We start from the raw sequence: 24,967 nt of genomic DNA on the forward strand, positions 1-24,967 counted from the left end.
TCATGAAGCTTCCCCCCTATAATGAGGACCAGCCAGCAATTTGAACCCAGGTCCTCTTGCATGGCAATGTGTGTACTCTACTGGGTATCACCACCTGTCCCTGAAGTCTAATAGGCATTTAATTAAATTCCCATCAACAAAGCAAACACACAAAGGCACAAATGGAGATAGGCTTGACACAGCGTGGCATTGATCCAAACATCTGCCCTAGTAGCAGAGAGAGGAGAGAAAGGGAAGACCTATGGGGTCGTGGCTGGCTACATGAAAGCCCTTGCAGCAGCAAAAGGACCCCTCCCAGTTGTGAGCAACAGGAAGCCCAAGCCCAGTTGGCGTGACAACAACAAAAGATTTTTTGGCTTGTATAATTACTGAATCTAAGAATATCTAGTGTCAAGTATGGATGGCTTTGGGGGCTCTTTCAGTTGGCTTCATTGCCTGACTTTCAGTTTGACTGGGAAAGAGACTCTCTGTTCTAGCAGAAAGGACAGAAGTGATGGTTTCCCTGGTGGTACTGAGAGAGGATACTATGGAATATGCAAATTTCTGCATGTTCCTGGCTCATGCATATTCAGTGGAGTGGAAAAAGGCCTTGAGCTCCCAGATCTGCATGAAAGACATAGAGGAAATCAGGGCTGTAGTTTTCTAAGGAGTGGGAGGAACTGTGAGCAAACAAAAATCATCTGCTCAGGAGGAAGGCTTCCAAGCAACCCTGTTCAACCCCATGCTTAATGTTCCAGCCTTCTGTAAGCTCCCTTAGCAGTCACTGCCATAACCTCTCATGCTTCATGAGAAGCTCCTTCAAAATAGCAAGGGACTTGGAACTTGCTTGCTGGGATTATCAGGGTGCCTAGGGGTGGGAAACCCCATAAATCAAATGGGGTTGCTCAGGGTTGCTGTCAGGTCTGAAGCCGTGAAGGAACTGAGACATCCTGTCTCCTAGGCAACCACAGGCCATGCACACAGGTCTTTGTAGGGGGTAGAAGGGGTGGCATAAATAATACAGGTGCCAAGAGGCCTCAGGAGGCTCTGCCCCTCTCTAGCGTGGTCACACATGCTTCAGAGGAGGGCTGGGCCAGGTGGTGACTGCAGGACTTAATTCTGCAGGTGGCAGCTTATGGTGGGAAACTCCGGTACACCCTCTCCTACACTGCAGGGGTTCAGAGTAGTCCACTCTCGGATCCAGATGTCCAGATCATGGTGAGCCCTTAACCTCTGCAATGGACAGCAAGAGTGGGCTGGGGAAACTAGAGGATGCCCTTACTGTTTTTCTGACCTTTGAGTCCACTCTCATTGTGCCCTTTGGCCTGGCACAGCTTGAGGGATGGTAGACCCCCACAACCTGGGACAAAATCTGCTGAGAGGAGGGGGCATCTGGGAAGTACTTATATCCTTTGGACACAAGAGAGCTTGGGAGATTAGAAAGATGGGAGGCAGATACAGTGAGGAGGCTGGGGATGGTGGAGGACCACACTGGACCTCAGGAGCCCCTCATCCTCTGCCTATCCTGCTGTTATATCCCCAGGGTAACAACATCATGCTGGTGACCACCCAGCCAACACCACCGGGGCCCGAGAGGAAGAGCTATGAGATCATCTTCCGGGAGGTAATGTCTGCCTCTCATACACTTTTATCTGCTTTGGGATCACTATCTCTGTCTCTGGTTTACTCCTCTACCATCACCATCTAGTGTTGCTCTAGTACCTGAGACCAGGAGCTGGGATGAGGTGAGGGGCTACCAGGGAATCCCACAGATGCCAGTCCTGGTCATTGCCCATACTTGCTATCACTCCCCCTGCCAGGAATTCTGGCGCCGCATGGATGGGCAGCCAGCCACACGTGAGCATCTACTAATGGCACTGGCTGACCTGGATGAACTCTTGGTCCGGGCCACATTCTCCTCAGTGCCACAAGCAGCCAGTATCAGCTCTGTCAGCATGGAGGTTGCCCAGCCTGGGTTCTCAGATGGACCCCGTGCCCTCGAGGTGGAGGAATGCCGCTGCCCCCTGGGCTATATCGGCTTGTCCTGCCAGGTGAGTGTGGCCAATCCAGGCTCCTCGTCTCAGGCCTTATATATATGCAGTGGTGCTGATGCCTATGAAACAGTTCATCTCGCCTTGGGGGGGGTGTCATTGAGCCCAGGTGCATCATGTGAGAATTACCACAGCATTGGTTGGTCTCTCTGGAAAAGTTGGCTCAGAGCCATGAAGCCTTAGCAATGACAGACTGTGTATATATAGGCTAAGGAGGGAGTGACTGACCCAAAAACACACAGCTGATATGGTGGGAACTAATTTGAGTTTAGAGCTGATTGACCCCAAAGCTGTTATGTCTCACCACTAGGCTATACTGCCTGATGCACTGGGTTACACCTTTCAGAGCTTAAGTCCCACACAGGAAACATATCAGAAATAAGGAAACAATGTAGAGACAGTTTAGCTCAAAGCAGAAGTGTGGAATTGCCTGGAAGGAGTGATTGTATGGAATGGACAGGAGGGCATATTAAGCAGACTCAAACGGAGGGACACATGGGAGAACAGCCCACCCTACACACAGAAGAAGGCTCATTCCTGGAAAAGCCAGGGAAGGCTGACGGCCCACTTCCACAGGCCCAGAACAAGGCCCAATTCAGTAGGAAACATTAAGCTGCTAAAGGCAGTGTAGTGTGATCAATGAGAGCTAGGCCCAGGACTGTTTTCTGCTGGTAGTGCATGAGAAGGGTGTGATGGGGAGAGACACATTGGAGGGAGAATCCCCTCTTGAGAGGAGTGCAGGGCAGTGGGGCAAAGGGCTATCAGTAGGAGAGAACCTGGGAATATCTGCAGGGTTGAGCTGGAACCTGAACTGGCTATTCATCAAAGGCCCAGCTATATTAGGGGAGCTGAGGAAGGAGGGATCAGAGAAGGGGCAGCAGTGCTGCATTGCCAGGAGGGACAAAAGGAGGCCAAGCATGAGCACACCAAGTCTCCCAGTTCAGGAACTCTGCACTGTGACATCTGTGTGCCTTTACTGTGGCCACAGACATCTTAGATTCCTATCTATTCTTATCTGTGAGTTCCATGTCCCTTGGAATCATCAACTTTAACACGTTTTGAAAGGGAACCTCTGGGGAAAGGCGCATATCTTCTGAGGTGAAGCAAAACAGGTTTATAAACATCCCTTTGGAATGTCCAAGGAGGTAGGGAGGACCTAGAGAGACTCTAGAGGATGAATAATGAATAGAAATCCATTGTTTTCAGAGCCCTAGTCACTCACTCAGGGTGTGTAGAAACATCCTTGGTAGTGTGTATGCTGTCCCTTTCACTTTATTCAGAGGATTGGAACAAAGCTGTCTGGGTTGTTGAGGACTCTTCAAATCTCTGTGACTTTCCACCTTAGGTTAAATTTTTCTTTCTTCTTCTTCTTCTTCTTCTTCTTTTTTTTTTTTTTTTTTTTTTTGTGTGGTTCTGGGAATTGAACTTGGGACTTTAGAGTCTCAGACATGAAAATCTTTTTTTGCATAACCATTATGCTGTTCTCTCCCCCCTGAGTTTAGTTGTTCTATAAAGTTCTGACTGGGGGAATTTTCAAGAACTGAGTCCCAGGGATGGATAACTGTCCTCCCTTAAGGGCAAAATCTTTTTTCCAATAATTTCTACTGGTTGTAGATGCTGGGCAAGATGTTGGCAGACACTGTCATAGATCTGGAGCATTGAGATGGGAAGGAGGGATATTGGGTTGGTGGAGGGTCAGGATTTCCTCTCGAAGAGCTGATGGGGAGTCTGGAAAGTGGCTTGGGGGTGGAGGGAGAAGGATTGTCCAAGGAGCCTGTTGAGGATGGAGACCTCTTTGTTCTCTAACCTTCAGGACTGTGGCCCCGGATACACACGTACTGGGAGTGGACTCTACCTTGGACACTGTGAGCTGTGTGAGTGCAATGGCCACTCAGACCTGTGCCACCCAGAGACTGGTACCTGTTCGGTAAGACACAAACAGGACCTGAGCAGGAGTGCCAGAAGGCCACCACAACTGCCTGTGGGGTAGAGAGGGTCTCCAGGAAGTAGGCCTTGGTCCAGGTCAAGTGCATTGTCCACAGCCTGTGGGAAATGCCTAGACCAGCAGGACTGGTAACCAGAACTGCAAAATAATGTCCTTCTTTGTAAAGAAAACTTGGCTTCCTGCTATTTTAAATCATCCAAGTAACACATGTTCTCTGCAGAAGTCAGACTACAGAGATAACCCAAAAAAGAAAGTAAAATCTCCCTGTACATAATCCTACCTCATTTAGCAGTGAATGCTATCAGCATTAGAGCATGGAGCTTGTTTCCAGGCACATGTTTGAACCTATTAATATACCTCTTTGTTTTACAAATAAGCATGGGCTCATTGTGTTTGGTAATCAGCTTTTTTACTTACAGGTGAATAAGCATCTCTCTGTATATTTAAGTAGTTCTGTACTTGGACTTTTAGAGTGCTTGATATCTAGTCCTTGAGAGTATTTGATCAAGATTATGCAGTTGACAGCATAAAAATGGGGCCAGACCTATGGTTTTGTTAATTAATCCTTTCTTAAATAAAAAAAATATAAAAAATGGGGCCAGAAACATGCTAAGTTTATAAACAAAATAGTTCTTTTTGGAGCCATATATAAAACTCAATACTGATGTCTATATCTCAAAAAAAATTTGTCCATAAATACTCAGGTATATGTGGTTATTTTCCTATAACATGCAGTATTTGCATTGGAAAATATAAGCAATACATAGTGAATCATCATTCATTTTTTTAAACAAGTTTTATTTAATTATCTTTATTTATTTATTGGATAGAGACAGGTAGAAATCGAGAGGGAAGGGGGTGATAGGGAGGGAGAGAGACAGACACCTGTAGCCCTGCTTCACCACTTGTAAAGCTTTCCCCCTGCAAGTGGGAACCAGGGGATCGAACCTGGGTCCTTGCGCATTGTAACATGTGCGCTCAACCGGGTGCACCACCACCTGGCCCCTCATCATTCATTTTTATAGCTATCTGGGTGATGTTCTTTTTAATTGACCCCATTCTCTGTCCTTGGACATTTAGTTTGGTTTCCATTTTTCTTTTGCTTTTTTAAACACAATTGGGATGACTTGCCTATTGTGAAATCCTTGTGCTCTCCACAATTAGTTATTTAAAATAAGATTGCAAATACAGAATGTCTAGATCAAGAGATGACAGAATTGTGAGACTTTTGCTCAAATGCACCAAAGGGTGCCTTGCTGACATCCTTGTGCCCTGCAGCAATGTCAGCACAATGCCACTGGGGAGTTCTGTGAGCTGTGTTCTCCTGGCTACTACGGAGATGCCACAGCCGGGACGCCGGAGGACTGCCAGCCTTGCGCCTGTCCACTGACCAACCCTGAGAACATGTGGGTCCTCTGCCTCCTGCCGCGAAGAAACTCCCCTGGGGGGTGGAGTGGAGGCCACTGTACTGGCTTTGGGTGCAGAGGTGGAGGGAGTGGATATGGTATGGGTACCCTATGACCAAACCTCTGCCCCTCTCTTGTTCCAGGTTCTCCCGCACCTGTGAGAGCCTCGGGGCTGGTGGATACCGCTGTACAGCCTGTGAACCTGGCTACACTGGCCAGTACTGTGAGCAGTAAGTGTGCAAACCAGAAGGGTGAAGTGAGGGGATATGTGGTGGACTCTAGGTGGAGCCCTCGGTGGCGTTGCTACTAGGGGACTGGCAGGCAGCACACCCAGTTGTGCACACTTGTTGGCATGCACAATGACCTGGGTTTATGCCCCTGCTCCTCACCTGCAAGGGGGATGCTTCCAAGCAGTGAAGCAGGTCTGAAGATTTCTCTGTTTCTCTCCTTCTGTATCCTTACCCCTCAATTTCTCTCTGTCCTATCAAATAAAATAGGGAAGAAAGACCACTGGGCGTGGTGGATTTGTAGTGCTGGCACTGAGCCCTAATGATAGCCCTGGCAGCAATAAAAAGTAAATAAAAGAAAATACAGGAAAACAACAAAACAAAACAAAACCTCTATTAGAGCTGTGCCCCTCCACTGACCCAAACCTTCTAAAATTTCCCACTGCCTTTGGGTTTAATCCAAGTCCTATGTAGCCTTTTCATACTTCATTTCCATTCTACTTTCCACACCCAACTCTTCATTCTAGCTGGGATTAGAACCTTTATTTCTTGGTTCTTTTTTCTCCTTACAGGTGTGCCCCAGGTTACATGGGCAACCCCAATGTCCTGGGAGGCCGGTGTGTGCCACAGGGTAAGTAGGACTATGACCATGGGTGGAAGTGATGGGAAAGGCAGAGAGTTGGGGGAGGTGGTCTAAGAGGTGTGGGGTCTGGGGAAGGGAAAGGAGCTTCCAGACTCTGGGAGGGCAGATAAGATCCCAGCCACAGGCTGAACTCCTCCCACCAAAGTGCCTTCCTTCCTTCCTCAGCTGACCATGCTCTGCTCGTGGTTCAGGCCCAGCCTGCTCAAAGTATAGTCCCTCAGGGTAATGCCCACTCCCTGCGGTGCCATGCCAGTGGGAGTCCACCCTACTACTTCTACTGGTCTCGTGAGGATGGGCGTCCTGTGCCCAGCAGTGCCCAGCAACGCCGTCAAGGTAATGTGAGCCCTACTGAGATAGGAAACTCATACCTGTCCCTTCCATCCTGGGGTCCTGTCTTTGCATACACAGCTGGGAGGGGTGCAGAGGGTACACCCACACTGATGAACTCCCTCCTCTGCCTCTCCAGGCTCTGAACTCTACTTCCCCAGTGTCCAGCCCTCGGATGCTGGTGTTTACATCTGTACCTGTCGCAATCTCCATCATGCCAACACCAGCCGGGCAGAGCTACTCGTCACTGGTGAGGCCCAACTCCCCTATTTCTGAGGCTGCCCATCCTGGGCTGGCTGTAGCCTATAGACATGGGCTGCTGGTGTGTTCATCTTCTGGAAGGCTCAATAGTTGCCTGGACAAGTACATTGGTGTGATGACGAGAGGAGGTAGGGTTGAGATTGCTGTAAAGGCAGACTGGGCAGGACTGGACTGTGGGTACTGAGGGAGAGGGAAAGTCCAAGAGAATGCCCAGCAATCTGCATTCCCTCCCTGGGCAAAAGGACTTACTGAGATGAGAAACTCTAGTAGGAGGGAGTCTCTGTTTGGGTTCCTTCAAAGTAGTGTGTGAGATCATCTGCAGGTACATGTGATCATTTAGAGGTGAAATAAGATGAGGAAGAGGAGGCAGGCACCTAGGAAGTTGTCAAGGAGGTTGCTTAATTAGTAGTAGTTTAATACAGCCTAGGAAACTGACTCACTCTAGGGTAAAATATACCCCTTAGAGTCACCTGCCTTAGGGTGTTTATAGACCAACTCCTGCTGTTCACTGGCTGGGCCCTGTTCCCACAGTGTCACATCCCCTGGATCCTGTCTCACCTCATCCAGACAGTGTCCTTCAGTGACCTGAGAAAGTGCTTGTGCAAAGAAATGCAACAGGTGGCCAGTCAGAGGAGCTGAAGTGATAGGGGAGGGGGGATACTGGCACCTGCTACAGACTGGTCAGAGGAACCCCAAGTTTGGTCTGGGGCATGTTGAAGTTTGAGATGTTTAGGAAAATATCAAGTAAAATCCATGAAACAGGTACTTGGATTATATGGATCTAGGGCACAGGTAAGAGGCTGTGGACAGAAATGAATCTGGGAGTTGTTGAAATAGGAAGGTTGTTGGGCAGTGGGAAATAGCATACTAGTTCTGTAAAAAGGTTTTCATGTCTGGTACTCCAAAGTCCCAGCTTCAGTCTCCCTGCACCACTTTAAGCCAAAGCTGAGCAGTACTCTAGTCCCTTTCTCTCTGTGTACCTTTCTCTCTGCATATCTCTCTCTCCTTAAAATAAAACAAGTAAAAATTTTTATGGGAAGAAAGAAAGAAATCCATTTAAAGGTATTGGGACAGGATGAAATTACCCAGAGAGAGAATATGTAGTGTGCCTTAAGGGTGGGATCCCGGACAGAGTCCTAAGGAATTCTATCATGAACATGCCAAGTGAAAGAGAGAGGCAGCAAAAGATAGCAGATGGCGAGATTGCAGCCAGTGGGAGGCCAGATGAGCTGATGTCCCATGAGGAAAAAGACTTCCAGGGAGGGGAGGCTGCCTCTGCAGAAGCCTAGGGAAGAGAGAGGCCAGAGAAGCAACCCTGGAGGTCATGCTTTGACAAGAGCCATCTTCAGTGGAGAGAAAGGGTAGAGACGAGATGGCAGGCAGCAAAGAGTGGGTGTGAAAGCAGCAGGCATAGACAGCTCTTTCAGGAATCTTGGCTATGAAGGGAGGCCATAGAATGGGCAGCAGCTGAAGGAGCGCAAGGAATTTTTCAAAGACCAGGAATTCTAGACTACAGGCCAATCCTGTAGAGGGAGAGAAGGCACACACAGTAAGGGGAAGAAATCCGTGGAAGTATTCCAGCACATAAAGTGGGAGTTGGGGGCAGGTGGGAAAAGTTGTATTCTTTAGGATGGGGAGGAAGGTAGTGAGGAGATTTGGGAATAATGAGAAGTTCCTGACTAGTCACTTCAATTTCCTCAACAAGTGAACTGAAGCTGCCAACTTGAAGTGAAAAGGGGTGTGGGGGGGTTTGAAAGGGTAGAGGAGATGGGAAGAGGTGTGAAATGCTTATTCCGAGACTACAAAGTCCATCCAGGTAGAGAAACCTAGTTGGCATGAAATGTGAAGTGTTAAGAGTTTGTTTGTGGACTGAGCATGAATTGGAGCTAAGTGGAGGCTGGTATGGTGTTTTCAATCTCAGTTCACTGGCTGCCCAGTGTCAAATAGCAAGAAAGTTGGGGTTGGCCAGGATGAGGGTGGGAGGTACTTTGGAGGGGGATAGAAGTTAAGGTAGGGTAGAAAGAAAGTGATACCCAAAGGGATGATGGGAAAAAAGCAACTATGGGTACAGCTGGAAACTGCAGGACTTGTGTGCCTGAGACTTCCAATTTGATTGCCTGTACTGCATATGTTGGAGTGGTGTTCTGATCCCCTCCCCTCTCTCTACTGCATATGAAATAAATAAGTTGTTTAATGGAGGGGGGGGGTTGTGAAGAGCTGTGAATGACAGGTTATGTAAAATAACTTTCATGCCTGAAACTGAGCCAGAGCTGAACAAGGCTCTGATTAAAAAAGAAAGAAAAATATGAATACTAGATTATCTCACTCATAGGTGGAACTTATGAAACAAGGACAGAAAGGGAAAACACAATGTCAAAATTGAACTGGACATGATGTAATGCACCAAAGCAAAAGATTCTGGGGAAGGAAAAGGAGGGAGGGAGTGGAGAGGGTTTTGGGATACTGGTGCATTAGGTAAAGGACCTAAGTTGAGAATGTTTTGCAGATACCTATAAGATGAGTACCCATTTAACTGTACCCATTAACTCACCCCCCAACTAAGTTAAAGAAAAAAGAAAGAATGAGAAGAAGAGGGGCAGGGGAGATAGCATCATGATTATGCAAACAGATTCATATGCCTAAGGCTTCCAGGTTCAATTCCCTGCACCAGTATAAGCCTGGAGTAAACTCACCCAGTAGAGGGCAGACTTTACCACACATGGGGTTCATACTCCCAGTCACCACATGGAAGTACCTGCTAAGGGGAACTAAGCCAGCAAAAGTAATGGAGTTGTGTGGATATGAAGCCACAGTGAACGCCCTGGTGGCAAATAAATAAATAAACAAGCAGGTAATTGGCAAGACAAACAAACACATAAAGAGGAAAGCAAGTATCCACAAGATAGGGTTGGATAGCATCCTACTCACTGGGGCCTCTCTTCCCTGCAGAGGCTCCAAGTAAACCCATCACAGTGATGGTGGAGGAGCAGCGGAGCCAGAGTGTGCACCCTGGAGCTGATGTCACCTTCATTTGCACTGCCAAGAGCAAGGTGAGCAGAGTGGAATGTGGACATGGAGAGATTCTGTTTTTTCAGAGTCTCCAGTCTCCACAGCTGACTCTCCATGCCCCTGCAGTCTCCGGCCTACACCCTGGTATGGACCCGCACACATAATGGGAAACTGCCAACCCGAGCCATGGACTTCAACGGCATCCTAACCATCCGCAATGTGCAGCCCAGTGATGCTGGCACCTATGTGTGTACCGGCTCCAACATGTTTGCCATGGACCAGGGCACAGCCACACTGCATGTACAAGGTACAAGGCTTCTTTGTTATTTAATGTCTTGGATAGAGGCAGAGAGAAATTGAGAGGGGATGGGGCAGATAGAAAGGAAGAAAAAGACACCTGCAGCACTGCTTTATTTCTTGTGAAGCTTCTCCACCTGTAGGTGGGGACCAGGGCCTTGGACCCAGTTCTTTGCACGTTGTAATGTGCACTTACTAGGTGAGCCACCACCCAGCCCTAGTATGTAGCTTATTTCCACAACTGGTTTTCCCAAACCAGCCCTCCTTCATGCCCAGCAGGACTAGACACCATTTTGATTTCAATCACTTGACAGTTCCTGAGCATCTGTCATATGGCCTGTTCCTGATCTAGACCAGAAATAAGAGGGAAGGATGAGCATAACTTCTGCCCTTTTGCAATCCATATCCTAGTAGGGAGATGGTGAGCAGGGGGACAGATAAGATAATGGCCCATGATGAGTGCTGGGAGAGGGAAAAGAAAGAGTGAACAATGTGCGCTATGTAGTAGGAGAAGGGAGAGTGTCAACATGTGGTAGTCAGAAAGGTCCTCTCTGAGGCAACATCTAACCTAAGATCTGAGGGAAGGGGAGGTGCTTTGCCACTTAGCCTGAGAGTTATCTTGGCAGATGAAAGAGCACAGGCAGAGGCCCTGTGGTAAAATTCAGCTTGGCCACTTTGGCTGGAGTTGTAAAAGGGAGGGCAAGTGAGAAAAATGAGGATATGGGGGCTAGGGGCCAGGTGGTAGCATACCTGGTTGAACACACACAGGACCATGCACAGGGATCCTAATTCAAGCTCCCAGTACCTGTCTGCAGGGGGAAAGCTTCAGAAGCAGTGATGCAGGGCTGCAGGTGTCTATCTTATCCTCTATATCACCCTTTTCTCTTTATTTCTCTCTATTTTTGTCCAATAAATAAATGAAATATTTCTTAAAAGAAAAGAAACTTGAGGAAGCAAGCAGAGGTGAGTACACACACTGTGTGACAGCATAGCAGGGGCTTTGGAGTTCATCATAAAGTGGTACAGAGCTGTGGCTGAGTCTTTATATTCTGAGCTCAGCATACTGTCTTGTCTTTTTTTTTCTTTTTTTTTTCTAACCAGAATACTGCTGAGCTCTAGCTTATGGTGATGTGGGGAACTGAACCTGGGACCTTGTATGTAGCCTCAGGCATGAGAGTCTATTTGAGTAACCATTATGTTATTTACCCCCACTAGCCAAATCTTAAGAAGTAACAAATCCTATTGATTTTTTTTCCCTAGGTTTGCTGGGGCTTCACCCCTTCAAGCCAACTTTCTTTTTCTTTTTTTAAGATAAAAAGAGACAGGCAGAGAGACAAAGGCATAAAGTGGTGAAGACACTGCAGCACTGAAACTCCCTTCAGTGTGGTGGAGGCTAGATTTTAACTGGATTATGTACATGACAAAGCAGGTTGTCCACTATTAATTTTTATTTTATTTTATTTATTTAAAGAGATGGTGCAGTGGATAAAGCATTGAATTCTTAAGCATGCAGTTCCATGTTTGGTCCCTGGTATCTCATATACCAAAGTAATACTTTGGTTCTTTTTCTCATTAATAAATAAACAAGTTTCCTTTTAAGTCCCCTCTGGCTCATCTGTGGATGAAAGTAAAGAGCAGCAAAGAGTCTGTGGCCATGGGTCAGACAATACTCCCCCTCCACACACACCACCACATGTTCTCTTTCCTTCCTTATCAGCTTCAGGGCATCCATCCATCCCTGGGCCTCCGTCTGCCCCTGGCACCCCATCCACCACCATGGTGTCCATCCACCCACCACAGCTAACTGTGCAGCCAGGCCAGTTGGCAGAGTTCCGCTGCAGTGCCACAGGAAGTCCCACACCTACCCTGGAGTGGACAGGTGAGACCATGCAGAATAGCATTAAGGACCTGACTCTCCTGAATGTGGAAGACTCTAGGCTCTGTCATCTATTATCCCCTGGGGGCCCAAAGCAGTGCCAGTCTGAGGGTGACTAACCCCCTTTCTTCACCCCAGGAGGTCCTGGTGGCCATCTCCCACAAAAAGCACAAGTCTATGGTGGCATCCTGCGCCTGCCGGCTGTGGAGCTCTCAGATCAGGGCCAGTACCTGTGTCGGGCCCACAGCAGCAATGGGCAGCATGTGGCTAGGGCTGTGCTTCATGTGCAAGGTAAGTAGATGGTGCTGCAGGCAGGGCTGGGTGAGTACCACCACAGAGAGTCATTCTCACCACACTACCTGCAGGTGGCAATGGGCCCAGGGTCCAGGTGAGCCCTGAGAGGACCCAGGTGCACGAAGGACGTACTGTCCGGCTGTACTGCAGGGCTGCAGGGGTACCCAGTGCCACCATCACCTGGAAGAAGGAAGGGGGCAGCCTCCCCCCACAAGTAAGGAGGCCCACCAGCTCAGTCAGCAGAGTCCCAGCACCCGCCACCCCTTCTGCTTCCTACCCTATCCCATCCTCACTGATTACCTGCTCAAACCTGCTGCCCTGTGCACTCCAGCAGGTAGCAGCTGTCAGCCTCATACTTGGCTGCTTGGCTCTGCCTTCTTGCTGGCCCCCAGCACTGCCTTTACATTTATGACTCCTCACTGGAGCTCACTGGTCCATGGTGGGCTGCCTTGGCCCCTTGGGACTGCTGACCCATGTCGTTGTGTGGCAGGCCCGATCTGAGCGCACCGACATCGCCACCCTGCTCATTCCAGCCATCACAAGAGCAGATGCTGGCTTCTACCTCTGTGTAGCCACCAGCCCCTTGGGCACTGCCCAGGCTCGCATCCAAGTGGTCGTCCTGCCAGGTGCTGGGGTTGGGGGTGGTGGTGACTGGGGGTCTGAGGAAGTGGAAAGGGTGAGCTGGGGCCAACTCTAAGGCTTGCTCATTCCCTCTATGACTTCAGCCTCAGGCGCCAGCTCCCACCCAGTTAGGATTGAATCCTCATCATCTTCTGTGGCTGAAGGGCAGATGCTGGATCTCAACTGTGTGGTGTTGGGCTCGGCCCAGGCCCAGATCACATGGTACAAGCGAGGAGGCAGCCTGCCTCCCCACACCCAGGTATGAAAACCTATGCACCTGCAGCCCATGCATAGGCAGAGGCATCACACTCGAGCCCTGCTTTCTTCACAAGCCAGGAAGTTGTCCTTTTATCCCCCTCCCCAGTGTCTAGCATGGGATTGCTCAGAGCAGGGCAACCACCAGCCCAGCAAGAGCTCAGGGAGTAACTCCCAGAGGTTCTAAGGGAGAGCTGACAATAGCAACCCATTCCTCATCTCACATACCTTTATCCCCACCTACTTAGGTCCAGGGCTCCCGCTTGAGGCTCCCTCAGGTTTCACCAGCTGATTCTGGGGAATATGTGTGCCGAGTGGAGAATGGGTCAGGCCCCAAGGAGGCCTCTATCATCGTTTCTGTGCTCCATAGCTCCCATCAAGGCTCCATTGACATCCCAGGTAAGGTGCTAGGTGGAGCTAGATGAGGGCCAATGCTAGAACCTCCCCACTCTTTCCAGGGAAGGTGCCTTTTGTCTCTAGGGTGGCATTAGGACAAGAGCTGCATGCCAGGCAGGTTTTCTCACTCCACTCCTGTTTGGGGAGATGAGGATGGGGTCACCTGGGACACTGTGAGTTACAGAATTCACCCAAAAGCAACACTTGAGTTGTGAGTCAGGCTTACCTGGTGTCAGCTTTTGGCTCATCGCCTTAGAAGTCATGAACTGGCCATTTTTTTCCTTTGGGCTCTCAGTTTCCTCATCTGTGGACTCAAGAGAAGGCATGAGCACATGGCAAGCACTTTGCAGAGGGAATTTCATTATTCCTGTGACATCCTAGGGCCCACCCCGGTCACTAAAGACCCAAGGGGGTCATCACAGATCAAGAAGTTTTGGGGGCCAGGTGGTAGCACACCCGGTTGAGCGTACATGTTACCTTGCATAGGACCCAATTCCAGCCCCCAGTCCCTACCTGCAGCAGGTCAAGCAGGTCTATAGATGTCTGTTTCTTTCCCTCTCAATCTCCCCATGCCCCCTCAGTTTCTGTCTGTCCTAATAAAAAATAAAATAGAAAAAAATGGGAAATTCTGCTGAGAGTGGTGGATTTGTAGGGCTGGCATGGAACCCCAGTGGTAACCCTGGTCATAATTTTAAAAATTGTCGTTAAGTAGGCAGATGGGCCTCTAGCTCCAAATAGGCTGTTAGGGAGGAGGGAAGAGTCTGGCTGACAGCACTGAAGCAAAGTAGTGTAGTCCCTGACTCAGAAGGACCTTGCATCTGCCCTCCCAAGCTAGGGCAGTAGCATATCCCAAGACTGCAGGGTAGAGGGGGCATTTAGGAGCAGGCCTCTGACCAGCTCTTCTCTGCTCCAGTGCTAGGTGGGCCCCCAGCACCTGGCAGAACACTGGGCAGCTCTCAGCATATCCACATTGAGTCCTCCTCCTCCCATGTGGCCGAAGGGCAGACCCTGGACCTGAACTGTGTGGTGCCTGGGCAGGCCCATGCCCAGGTCTCCTGGCATAGACGTGGGGGCAGCCTCCCCACTCGGCACCAGGTATGGGGATGCCCCCTCCCAGGGCCAGCCTCCTGGAGGAGTGAGAGGGTCACTCTGGCCTCCTGCTAACCATCCCTATTGGTACTCAGACCCATGGCTCACTGCTGCGGCTGAACCAGGTATCCCCAGTGGACTCAGGCGAGTATGTGTGCCGAGTGGCCCTTGGTTCTGGACCCTTGGAGACTTCTGTACTGGTCACCATTGAGGCCTCTGGCTCCAGTGCTCTTGCCATCCCAGGTGAGATAGTTGGTGGCAGGGCCAGGAAAGGAGGCTGGAAACTTTCCAAGGTACTAGGGAACTTAGGGCTTCTCCCACATTGGAGCTGACAAAAGGGCCCAGCCCAGGCGAAATCACTTCTCTGAGCCAATCTCTTCCCATCACTCTTCTTTCTGGATATATCACTCCTTTGGCTCTGCTTTCTACTTCCTCTTCCTCTCTCTCAGCATCAACTACCCTCCTCTCTCTGACTTCCTTACCTCCCTTCTGCAAGGATTGACCCTCTGTCTATGGGATGTAGGCCACTAAACCCTAAATATGTGGCCTGGCTTTGGGAGGCAGGCTGAACTGGCTCCAGTGTGAGCCATTTTTGCTCCTTCACTGAGGAACACCTGCTACCTTCACCCATGTTTCCACAGCCCCTGTCCCACCTGTCAGAATTGAGTCCTCATCTCCCACAGTAGCAGAGGGACAGACTCTGAACCTGAACTGTGTGGTAGCAGGTCAAGCACATTCCCAGGTTACATGGTACAAGCGTGGTGGCAGCCTCCCCGCAAGGCACCAGGTACAGTGTGGCAGCATGGTGGAGGGGAGTTGGCCAGAGCCACCTATGGTTGTGACTTGTGAGTGTCACTGAGTTGAGGATTGGCAGTCCCCAGCCCAGGGAGGGGTAGGGATAGGGTTTTCAGTGGGCACCAGAAAAATTTACTCCGACTTCTGCTTATGGCTACCCAGGTCCGAGGCTCCCGCCTATACATCTTCCAAGCCTCACCAGCTGACGCGGGCGAGTATGTTTGCCGGGCCAGCAATGGCATGGAGGCCTCCTTCACAGTCAAAGTGACCGGGACTCAGGGGGCCAACTTTGTCTATTGTGAGTGCAGACACCAAGCTGGGCCAAGATAGAGAAGGGGTCAATCTGGGAGCAGCACTGAGAAGTAGTGTGATCCATGATCGCCTTTTCCTTCAGCTCCTGCTGGTGCCCAGGCCATCCGCATTGAGTCCTCTTCATCCCATGTGGCTGAAGGGCAGACCCTGGACCTGAACTGTATGGTGCCTGGGCAAGCCCATGCCCAGGTCACCTGGCACAGGCGTGGTGGCAGCCTCCCTACTCGGCACCAGGTAAGGGACTAGAGGATAGACAGGTCAAGATGGGGAGATCCCTTCTGGCTAGAGAAAGGGAGGGCTGGAGGCTCCTGTGAGATAGCAGAGGCCTTACACGCCACTATACCAGTGCTTGTACAGTGGTTAGGACCATCCAGCCTGCTTTCACCACTTACTAGTTTGTGACTATGAGCAAGTTCCACAACTTAGACTTTCTGTACCAATTTCAATACTGACCTACCTTACTGAATCACCTTACAGATAAGTTAGTACATGTGCTGTGGCTTATTGAAAGTGCCATGAGTGGGGACTGAGAGGTGGCTCAGTGAATAAAGCCTTAGACTCCAACCATGAGGACCCAAGTTCAATACTTGGCATCCCATGGACCATAGTGATGCTCTGGTACTTGCTCTCATTCATTCTCCGCACCCTCTCTATCTCTCTCTCTCTCTCTTCTCTCTCCCTTACTCTTTCCCTCTCTCACACATACTAATAATTTTTTTAAAAAAGGGGGTGCATCCAGATAGTTCATTGGATAGTATGCTGCTTTGCCATGTTTAAGACCCAGGTTTGAGCCTGATGCCCACTGCACTGCAGGAAGCTTCAGTACTATAATACCCCCCCACCGTGTGTGTGTGTGTGTGTGTGTGTGTGTGTGTGTGTGTGTGCCTCTGTCTAAGAGAGAAAAAGAAAGAAAGAAAAAGAATAAGAGAGAGAGGAAGGAAAGGAGAGATAACCATGAGTAACTGTTGCCATAATTCTAGTAGCTATATTTTATAGAGTTTAGGATAACATTGATGATAAGGTATACCACTATCTTGTGTATCAAGGGAAAAAAGCTTTCATTTATAGCTGTGAATTTATTCACTATGACATGTGTGTTCATTTTAGAAGCATTGTAAAGTATGCTTTAGGAGTTGAGAGATAGCCTACTGAGTAGGGCTCCTCCCTTGCCCTTTACTTGGGTTCAAGTCCTGACATCATGTGGGAGAACTCTGGTGCTATGATCTCAGTCTCCCTCTCCCTTCCCCTCCCTCTCCCTTCTTTCCCTCTCCCTCCCCCCCGCCTCCCTCTCCCTTTCCCTCTCTCTGGCTCTCTCCCTCTGTCTGTCTCCCTCCTAGACTCTAAATTTTAAAAAAGGTTCAGCCCAGTACTGACGAAATCAAGCATGTTTGAAGCCCTGACTTCACCAAAATAAAGTGTGTCTTAGAATTGTTGGCATATAGTATTGATGTTTGTCTAGTCCACTGAGGTTCCCCCTGCCTACCTTAGCCCCTGGGATGAGATCCTCTGCTTTCCCCATCCCCCATCAGATCTCTGCTGAGGCCCAGGCCTCAGCACTCAAGAGAGTCAGGCAGGGCTGTAGGTTATCAGGGGCCACCTCGGAACTCACCTCATTCCTACTAGACACATGGTTCACTGCTGAGACTACACCAGGTATCCCCTGCTGACTCTGGCGAGTACATGTGCCAAGTGTTGGGTGGTTCAGTGCCCCTGGAGGCTTCTGTCCTTGTTACCATTGAACCTGCAAGCTCTGGGACTGGTGAGTAGAATGGTGGTAGTGGGGGGAGTGGGACGGCTGGGGGGATGCAGTGCTGGGAATCCAGCCAGGAGAAGCCTCCACTCCACAGTGGTAGGATCTCATGCCACCAAGAACCCTCCCCATCTCTCTTAGCTGGGGGTTGACTCTGTTCTCTGTCCCCAGCACTGGGGGTCACCCCTCCAGTAAGGATAGAGCCCTCCTCCTCACACATAACTGAAGGGCAGACCCTCGACCTGAATTGCCTCACTGCTGGGCAAGCCCATGTCCAGATCACCTGGCACAAGCGTGGAGGCAGCCTCCCCACTCGACACCAGGTAAGAGGTGGAAGCTAAGGAGGAATGTGAAGGACCCTGTGACTGCAGAGCCAAGCACACAGGCTTTGAAGCTGGGTACATTGGAGTTCTGGCTTTGCTCTGCCACTTGCCTACTATGTGATTCTTAGGCCAGTGCTTTGACTTCTCTGATCCTCAATGTCCTCATCTGTGAAATGGACTTACTCTGCCTACCTAACCTACACTGTCGCCACAACAGATGCATGTCCCTTACTTCTTGCTAGGCCAAGCCCTGACCCTTGGCCAGGAGAATTAATAGGTCCCGAGTGATGTTTCTTTCTGGAACACCTTCCTTCAAGCTCCTGCTGGCTGGGCTCTGAGCCTGCTTCCTTCTGCCCCTTCTAGGTGCATGGCTCCAGGCTACGGCTGCCCCAGGTGACTCCAGCTGACTCTGGGGAGTATGTGTGTCGTGTGACTAGCAGCACAAGCACCGAGGAGGCCTCAGTGCTTGTCACCATCCAGCAGCGCCTTGTCCCCCCCCATAGTGAGTGTGTCAGGTCCCATAGCAAAAGATGGGGGGAGGGGAAACAGGAGCCCAGTTCTATCCTTCACAACTCCCATACCCTACCTCGTTCTTCTAGCCCAGAGTGTGGTGTACCCCATCCGCATTGAGTCCTCCTCGGCCTCCCTGGCCAATGGACATACCCTGGATTTGAACTGTCTGGTGACCAGTCATGCCCCCCACACCATCACCTGGTATAAGCGTGGAGGTAGCCTGCCCAGCCGGCATCAGGTACAGAACTGGGAGGCAGGGAGGTCAATAACAGGGCACACCAGCTCAAGGAAATCAGGAGAGGCTGTCAGCCCCACACTGTACTTTTATTCAACAAACATCCAGCATTCTTCAGTGGGAGTAACTGGGATGTACCCTGGGCCTGTGTCTTAATGGAGCATTCATTCACTCACTCAATTTCCCTGAGAACCTGCTGCAGGTAAAGTCCTAAGCTTAGCATTAAAGATCCCAAGTAAATGAGATAGGCACAGGCTGGTGAAATAACTCACTAAGATAGTATGCTTTGCCATATATGCAACCCAGATTCAGGCCTAGCCCCCATATTGAAGGAAGCTTTGGTGCTGTAGTCTCTTTCATCCTCTCTATCTCTCTGCCTTCTCTGTCCATCTTTAAAAAAAAATTGGAAAATTAAAAAGGGGGTCTGGGTGGTTGCTCACTTAAATGCACATATCACCGAGCACAAGGACCCAGGTTCGAGCCGCCCACTCCTCACCTACAGTGGTAAAGCAGGTCTGCAGATATATATCTTTCTCTCCCCCCTCTCTATCTCCCTTATCCTCTCAATTTCTCTCTGTCCTGTCAAATTAAAAAAATAGAAAGAAAAAGCAAATAAAAAAAAAAAAGGGTGCCAGCAGTAGTAGAGTTGTAGTTCAGGCACCGAGCCCTAGCAATAACCCTGGTGGTAGAAAAAGCCAAGAAAATTAAAGAAATGAGAGAGGGCTGGGGAGACAGCATAATGGTTATGCAAAGGTACCAGGTTCAGTCCTCAGCATCACCATAAGATAGAGCTGAACAGTGCTCTGTTTAAAAGGAAAAAAAAAAAGAAGAAGAAAGAAAGAAAAGGAAATGAGATAGGTGCCTTCAAGTAGCTTATAGACTAAGTGTGACCTGCTGGGTGGCAAGCATGGGGTCAGAGTCACTGTGTGCTTTGGGGATATGTTGAAGGCCTCAGCAAGCTATCTGTTGGGCTGATGGGTAAGGATGGTGCAAAGATTGGAGGCACCTTCCACCCCAGCCAGGAGTGGCCAGCAAGACAGGGAAGCTCCTAGAAGTGTTGGGGAACAGCAGTAGGCATGGAAAGATGGAGGTGCTGCCCCCAACCCATTTCAATTGCTTTTCCACAGATCGTGGGCTCCCGGCTCCGGATCCCCCAGGTGACGCCCTCTGACTCTGGCGAATACGTGTGCCACGTCAGTAATGGTGCTGGCTCCCAAGAGAGTTCACTTATTGTCACCATCCAGGGCAGTGGTTCCTCCCATGGTGAGAGCTCAGCCAATTGGGGGTAAGGGGGTGGCTGGGCAAGTAGATATGGAGGGAGCAGCAAGGTCCCTGTCACTTCCATCTCTGCTCTCTGACAGTGCGAGCCACCCCTCCGTCCCCAGTACCCAGCGTCTCCCCACCAATCAGGATCGAGTCCTCCTCATCCACAGTGGTTGAAGGACAGACCTTAGATCTGAACTGTGTGGTCACTGGGCAGCCCCACGCCACCATCACATGGTACAAGCTTGGGGGCAGTCTTCCCTCCCACCACCAGGTAAAGAGCTTGCTAGAACCCCATTGGGGACAGCCCACAGACAAGGAACCAAAAGCATTAGCTGGGAACCCTGGGGCAGTGCTCTCCTGCCCTGGGTAGACAGAAAAGTCTGAGTGGGGTCAGAGAGGATGAGACCTCTAACCCAACTCCTCCCCTGTTCCTCCACCCTTCCCAGACCCAAGACTCCCGCCTGCGGCTGCACCGAATGTCCGTAGCTGACTCCGGCGAGTATGTGTGCCGAGCTAACAACGACGTTGGTGTCATGGAGACTTCCATCTTGGTTTCAGTCTCCCCCAGTGCCAGCAGTCCCTCTGGTGAGTCTTAGAAAAGTCCAGGAAGGAACAGATAGAAGTGTTCCTTGGGGAGAAGGACCTTCAGCTTCAGATGTGGGTAGAAGGATGTTCTTGCCCTGCACTGCTAAAGTGCTTAAGTAAATTACTTTCCTCTCTTAGCTCCACTTTACATATTGATGGAATGGAAGGGTTAGTCATTCCAGCCTCACAGAGCTGTCTGGGATAGTGGCCACTAGCTACATGGGGCAATTAAAATCAGATCAAAATTTAAGTCCACTTCTCATTTCAAGAGCTCAATAACCACATGGAGCTATTGAGTGCAGATGATAGAACATTTATGTCACAGCACAGAGACTGAATTTTGCCTGGGAGATAGCACAGGATGTGCAGCAAGAGGTCCCAAGTTCAGTTCTATGCACCACCTTTTGCCAGAGTTAAGCAGTGCTCTGACCAAAAATAAACCAAAAAATTATGGGATGAGGCTGTCAAAATAGCTTATTTAGATGGTGTGATGCTTTGCTTACGTGTAAAACTCAGATTTGATCCCAGCCCTTACTGTATTTAAGGAAGCTTCAGTGCTGTGGTCTCTTTCATTCTGTCTTTCTTTGTCAGACTGTATCTTAAAGAAAAAAAAAAAAAGTGGGCCAATGGAGATAGCTCAATATGTCAGAGCACAGTATTTGGAATTTTGATATTCCAGAAGTTCCAGGGTCAGTCCCTGGCACCACTGTTAGTCAGAGCTGAACAGTGCTCTGGTGTGTGTGTGTGTGTGTGTGTGTCTCTCTCTCTGTCTTTCCCTCTCCCTCTCCCTCCCTTCCTCCCCTCTCCTCCCTCCCTCCCTCCCTCCATCTCTTTCTTCCTCTTTCTCTCTCAGAAGTACATAATAAATAGAGGTCATGAATTTTGTGAGAACTAAGTAAGTTAATACAATAAAGTACCTAGTACACTGTAAGTGCTTAATGTTAATTATTGCAGGGCACAGGGTTTTCTTTCTTTTCATTTGAGGTCTAGGGACCTCACACGTGTAGTTTCACATCTCCAGGACAGCTCTGCATTCAGAAACAGCCAGAATGGGAAAGACACACTACTTCCCCCAGTAGGAAGTTGGGAATTCCTACCACTGAGGTTTCTGCCAACCCATCTGTCCCCCATTCTGACTAGCCAGAGCCCTGCCTGACTTGCTGTTTCTGTGTCCCCAGTCCCTGGTGGTGCTGGAAACATCAGAATTGAGTCTTCATCTTCTCAAGTGAATGAAGGGCAGACCCTGGACCTGCACTGCATGGTGCCTGGACAGACCCATGCCCAGGTCACCTGGCACAAGCGCGGGGGCAGCCTCCCTGCCCGGCACCAGGTATAGGAATTGGGGCAGGAATGAGAGGGCCACTAGGGGTCTTCTTATCAAGCTCTGCCTAGGAAAAAGTCCAGTAGGGGACAGTGTCTCCCACTCCTACTCTGAGGCTAGACCCTGATGCCTGACGCCTCAAGGATTCCCTCTGGCACCTCATTCTTGCCCCTGTCTCCCTGTACTGTTCTTACTCAGGCCCATGGCTCAAGGCTGCGTCTGTACCAGCTGTCCCTCGCTGACACAGGCGAGTATGTGTGTCGTGTGGTGAGCAGCTCTGGCACTCTGGAGGCCTCCATCCTGGTCACCGTTGAAGCCTCTGGCTCTAGTGCCACTCCTGGTGAGTGTCCCTGTGGAAACGCTGGGAGGTTGGGAGGGAGAACTGAAAGCCAAGTCAAGAGGGGCTTATCTCTAGAACCTGAGAGTACAGATTGCCTATCTCTCCTATGAATCTCAGACAGGGTCTGTCAGCTCTGTCATTGTCCTCATCCACAAAGTGGGGGTAGGAGCGCTCCTTGTAACAGTCACACAAGTCCCCTCCAGGCTGGAACTGCACCTGCGGGTATATGTGAAGGTGATATCAAAGGGGTACTTTGACATCTTTTATACTAATAGTGATATGTTAGGGAAAAAGCATAGCAACACATCAAGCCCATCAAGATTTTATGAACATCATTGCCTGGAAATGGGACTATATATTTAAGGTTTTTAAATAGCTGAAAAGAAAAATACAAAGTAACACAGGGAACACCCTGCTATAGCAGAATTCATATTTGCAGTATGTGAATTGTTGAGTAACTAATATGACCTAACATTTGCTAGGTTCTGGCCTTATACTGATAAGTATTGACTCAGATAGTCTTCAAATTAACACTCTGAGATTGGTATGATTGTCCTTCCCATTTTACAGACAGTGAAACCAAAACTCAGAGAGGTGAGGTAGCTTTTCAAAGGTCACTCTACTAATCTGTGGCAGAGGTCACTTGTAAACCCTAGGCAGTCTGGCCCCAAAGTCTGGGTTCTTGGCAACACATTACTCAGGTTTGGGGGACATTAGTGATCTGTGTGGAGGTGCCTGGCCCTAAGTTCTTACACCAGTGGTGTGGGAGCACACAAGAGGGTAGATATTGCCTGGGGTGGAGCCAAAAGAGGCCTCCCCCCTCACCCCCAGGCTACCCTAGCTGCCCCAAGCCTTAGAGGACCAGGAAGACCCAGGACAGGGACTGAAGGCACAAGGGTAGGAATCCAAGCTCACTGGCTTCTCCCTGTGTTTCAGCCTCACCCATCCGCATTGAGTCCTCCTCCTCTCATGTGGCCGAAGGACAGACCCTGGACCTGAACTGCTTTGTACCTGGGCAGCCCCATGCCCAGGTTACCTGGCACAGACGTGGAGGCAGTCTCCCTGCCCGACACCAGGTATGGGAGCTAGAGAAAGCAGGATGCTAAGGGCTAGGAGATAGCTCACCTGGTAGAGCTAATGCTCAAGCACATTGCTAAGTTTGAGACTCTGGACTGTTACACCAGCACCACATGGAAACACTATGGATGGTGGGGGAGCTCCATGAGTAGCATAGTGGTGCCATGGTATCTCTCTCTCATAAGTCTACTAATAAAGTGATACTGATTTTTTAAAAAATGATTTTTTTCCCCTAGTGACTAGGGAGACAGAATAATGATTATGTAATAATATTTTCATGCCTGAGTCTCTGAGGTTCCAGGTTCAATCCCAATACCACTATAAACTAGAGATAAACTCTGGTGAAAGAAAGAAAGAAAGAAAGAAAGAAAGAGAGAAATGGCCCCACCTACAAGGGAAAAGCTTCATGAGTGGTGAAGCAGGGCTTCAGGTGTTTCTCTGTCTCTTTCCCTCTATCTCCCCCCCTTAGTTTCTCTCTGCCTCTATCCAATAATAAATAAATAAAAGTGTAAAAGAAAAATATATAGTGGGATATTGTGTACTTGAGTTTCCCACCGGCAGAAGGGAAATTTTACAAGTGGTAAAGCAGTGTTGTATGGGTTTCTCTGTCTCCCCCAATCCCTCTCAATTTCTATAGCTATCAAAAAAAAAAAAAAATGCAGGAGGCTCACACAGTAGAGTTCACACACATTACCATACACAAAGACTGGGCTTTGAGCCCTGAGTCACCACTTCAGCAGTGCTTTGGTATCTCTTCTCTCTCTATCTCTCTCTCCCCACCTGCAGGGGAGTCGCTTTACAGATGATGAAGCAGGACTGCAGGTGTCTATCTTTCCCCCTCTCTGTCTTCCATCCTCTCTTGATTTCTCTCTGTTCTATCCAACAACAATGTCAGCAACAACAATAATAATAACAACAACAATGATAAACAACAAGGGCAACAAAAGGGAAAAAATAGCCTCCAGGAGCAGTGGATTCATAGGGCAGGCACTGAGCCCCAGCAATAACCCTGGAGGCAAAAACAAAAAAAAATCAGTAAATAAATTTATAGAGAGATAAGTACACTTCTTACACAAGATGCTAGGTTCCCTCCTATCAGAAAAAAAAAAAGTTGCACCATGATGCCTGATGTCAGAAGGGGCTGCCTTTGCCAGGATGCAACCTAACAGCTGTGTGACCATGCTATGGTACACATGCCAGAGAGCTTGACTGCCTTTTCCAGCTCACTACCCTCTACTGCCCCTACCCTACCAGGTCCATGGGCCACTGCTGAGGTTAAACCAAGTGTCCCCGGCTGACTCTGGTGAGTACTCATGCCAAATGAAGAGCAACTCAGGCACCCTGGAAGCATCTGTCCTGGTCACAATTGAGGCCTCCAATCCAAGCCCCATGCCGGGTAAGTGGTAGGAAAAGTGGCTGATACTAGAACCCAAACTTGGAGCTTTTCCTGGCCTTGCTTCTCCCTGCATGCCCAGCAGGACTCTGGCTCTCAGCTCCATGAAGGTCTTCCATCCCCACTAAGCTTCTCCACACCACAGTAATAGTAACCAACCCTGGGTCTTCCTATAGCATCTGCCCCCTGCCCCCCGCTGCTACTGCTACCCAAGGATCAGAGGTCAATGGAACACATTCATTTATTCAGTCACTCTAAAGCCTCTGCACTTCCAGGAGGAGGACTTGTTGGCACATTGCTACCACATTGGGTCCCCTCCTCTCCCCCAAGAAGCTTACCTCTGTCTTTCTCTCTCTCCCTGCTCCTGTCCTCCTCCCACAG

General features: G+C 49.5%; 1 protein-coding gene across 2 annotated transcripts in view; it reads left to right on the forward strand.

Annotated features, from left to right (window-relative positions):
- Positions 1–24,967, forward strand: part of HSPG2 (heparan sulfate proteoglycan 2) — a 139,197-nt gene that overhangs the window by 88,493 nt on the left and 25,737 nt on the right. For both annotated transcript variants that reach the window (XM_060205528.1, XM_060205529.1), the window contains 33 exons: positions 1,105–1,197; positions 1,523–1,603; positions 1,800–2,030; positions 3,844–3,957; positions 5,254–5,381; positions 5,525–5,611; positions 6,181–6,239; positions 6,417–6,584; positions 6,718–6,828; positions 9,789–9,889; positions 9,975–10,155; positions 11,863–12,024; positions 12,160–12,312; positions 12,387–12,529; positions 12,806–12,941; positions 13,041–13,195; positions 13,440–13,590; positions 14,501–14,682; positions 14,772–14,919; positions 15,318–15,463; positions 15,634–15,769; positions 15,866–16,017; positions 17,407–17,542; positions 17,705–17,856; positions 18,220–18,358; positions 18,456–18,607; positions 19,732–19,867; positions 19,966–20,141; positions 20,317–20,455; positions 21,634–21,785; positions 21,975–22,116; positions 23,053–23,192; positions 24,448–24,589. In XM_060205528.1, coding sequence (XP_060061511.1) covers positions 1,105–1,197; positions 1,523–1,603; positions 1,800–2,030; positions 3,844–3,957; positions 5,254–5,381; positions 5,525–5,611; positions 6,181–6,239; positions 6,417–6,584; positions 6,718–6,828; positions 9,789–9,889; positions 9,975–10,155; positions 11,863–12,024; positions 12,160–12,312; positions 12,387–12,529; positions 12,806–12,941; positions 13,041–13,195; positions 13,440–13,590; positions 14,501–14,682; positions 14,772–14,919; positions 15,318–15,463; positions 15,634–15,769; positions 15,866–16,017; positions 17,407–17,542; positions 17,705–17,856; positions 18,220–18,358; positions 18,456–18,607; positions 19,732–19,867; positions 19,966–20,141; positions 20,317–20,455; positions 21,634–21,785; positions 21,975–22,116; positions 23,053–23,192; positions 24,448–24,589 — 4,624 coding nt within the window. The remainder of the gene's footprint in view (positions 1–1,104; positions 1,198–1,522; positions 1,604–1,799; positions 2,031–3,843; positions 3,958–5,253; positions 5,382–5,524; positions 5,612–6,180; positions 6,240–6,416; positions 6,585–6,717; positions 6,829–9,788; positions 9,890–9,974; positions 10,156–11,862; positions 12,025–12,159; positions 12,313–12,386; positions 12,530–12,805; positions 12,942–13,040; positions 13,196–13,439; positions 13,591–14,500; positions 14,683–14,771; positions 14,920–15,317; positions 15,464–15,633; positions 15,770–15,865; positions 16,018–17,406; positions 17,543–17,704; positions 17,857–18,219; positions 18,359–18,455; positions 18,608–19,731; positions 19,868–19,965; positions 20,142–20,316; positions 20,456–21,633; positions 21,786–21,974; positions 22,117–23,052; positions 23,193–24,447; positions 24,590–24,967) is intronic.

This window comes from Erinaceus europaeus, chromosome 13, assembly GCF_950295315.1.
Source record: "Erinaceus europaeus chromosome 13, mEriEur2.1, whole genome shotgun sequence".
Lineage (NCBI taxonomy): Eukaryota > Metazoa > Chordata > Mammalia > Eulipotyphla > Erinaceidae > Erinaceus > Erinaceus europaeus.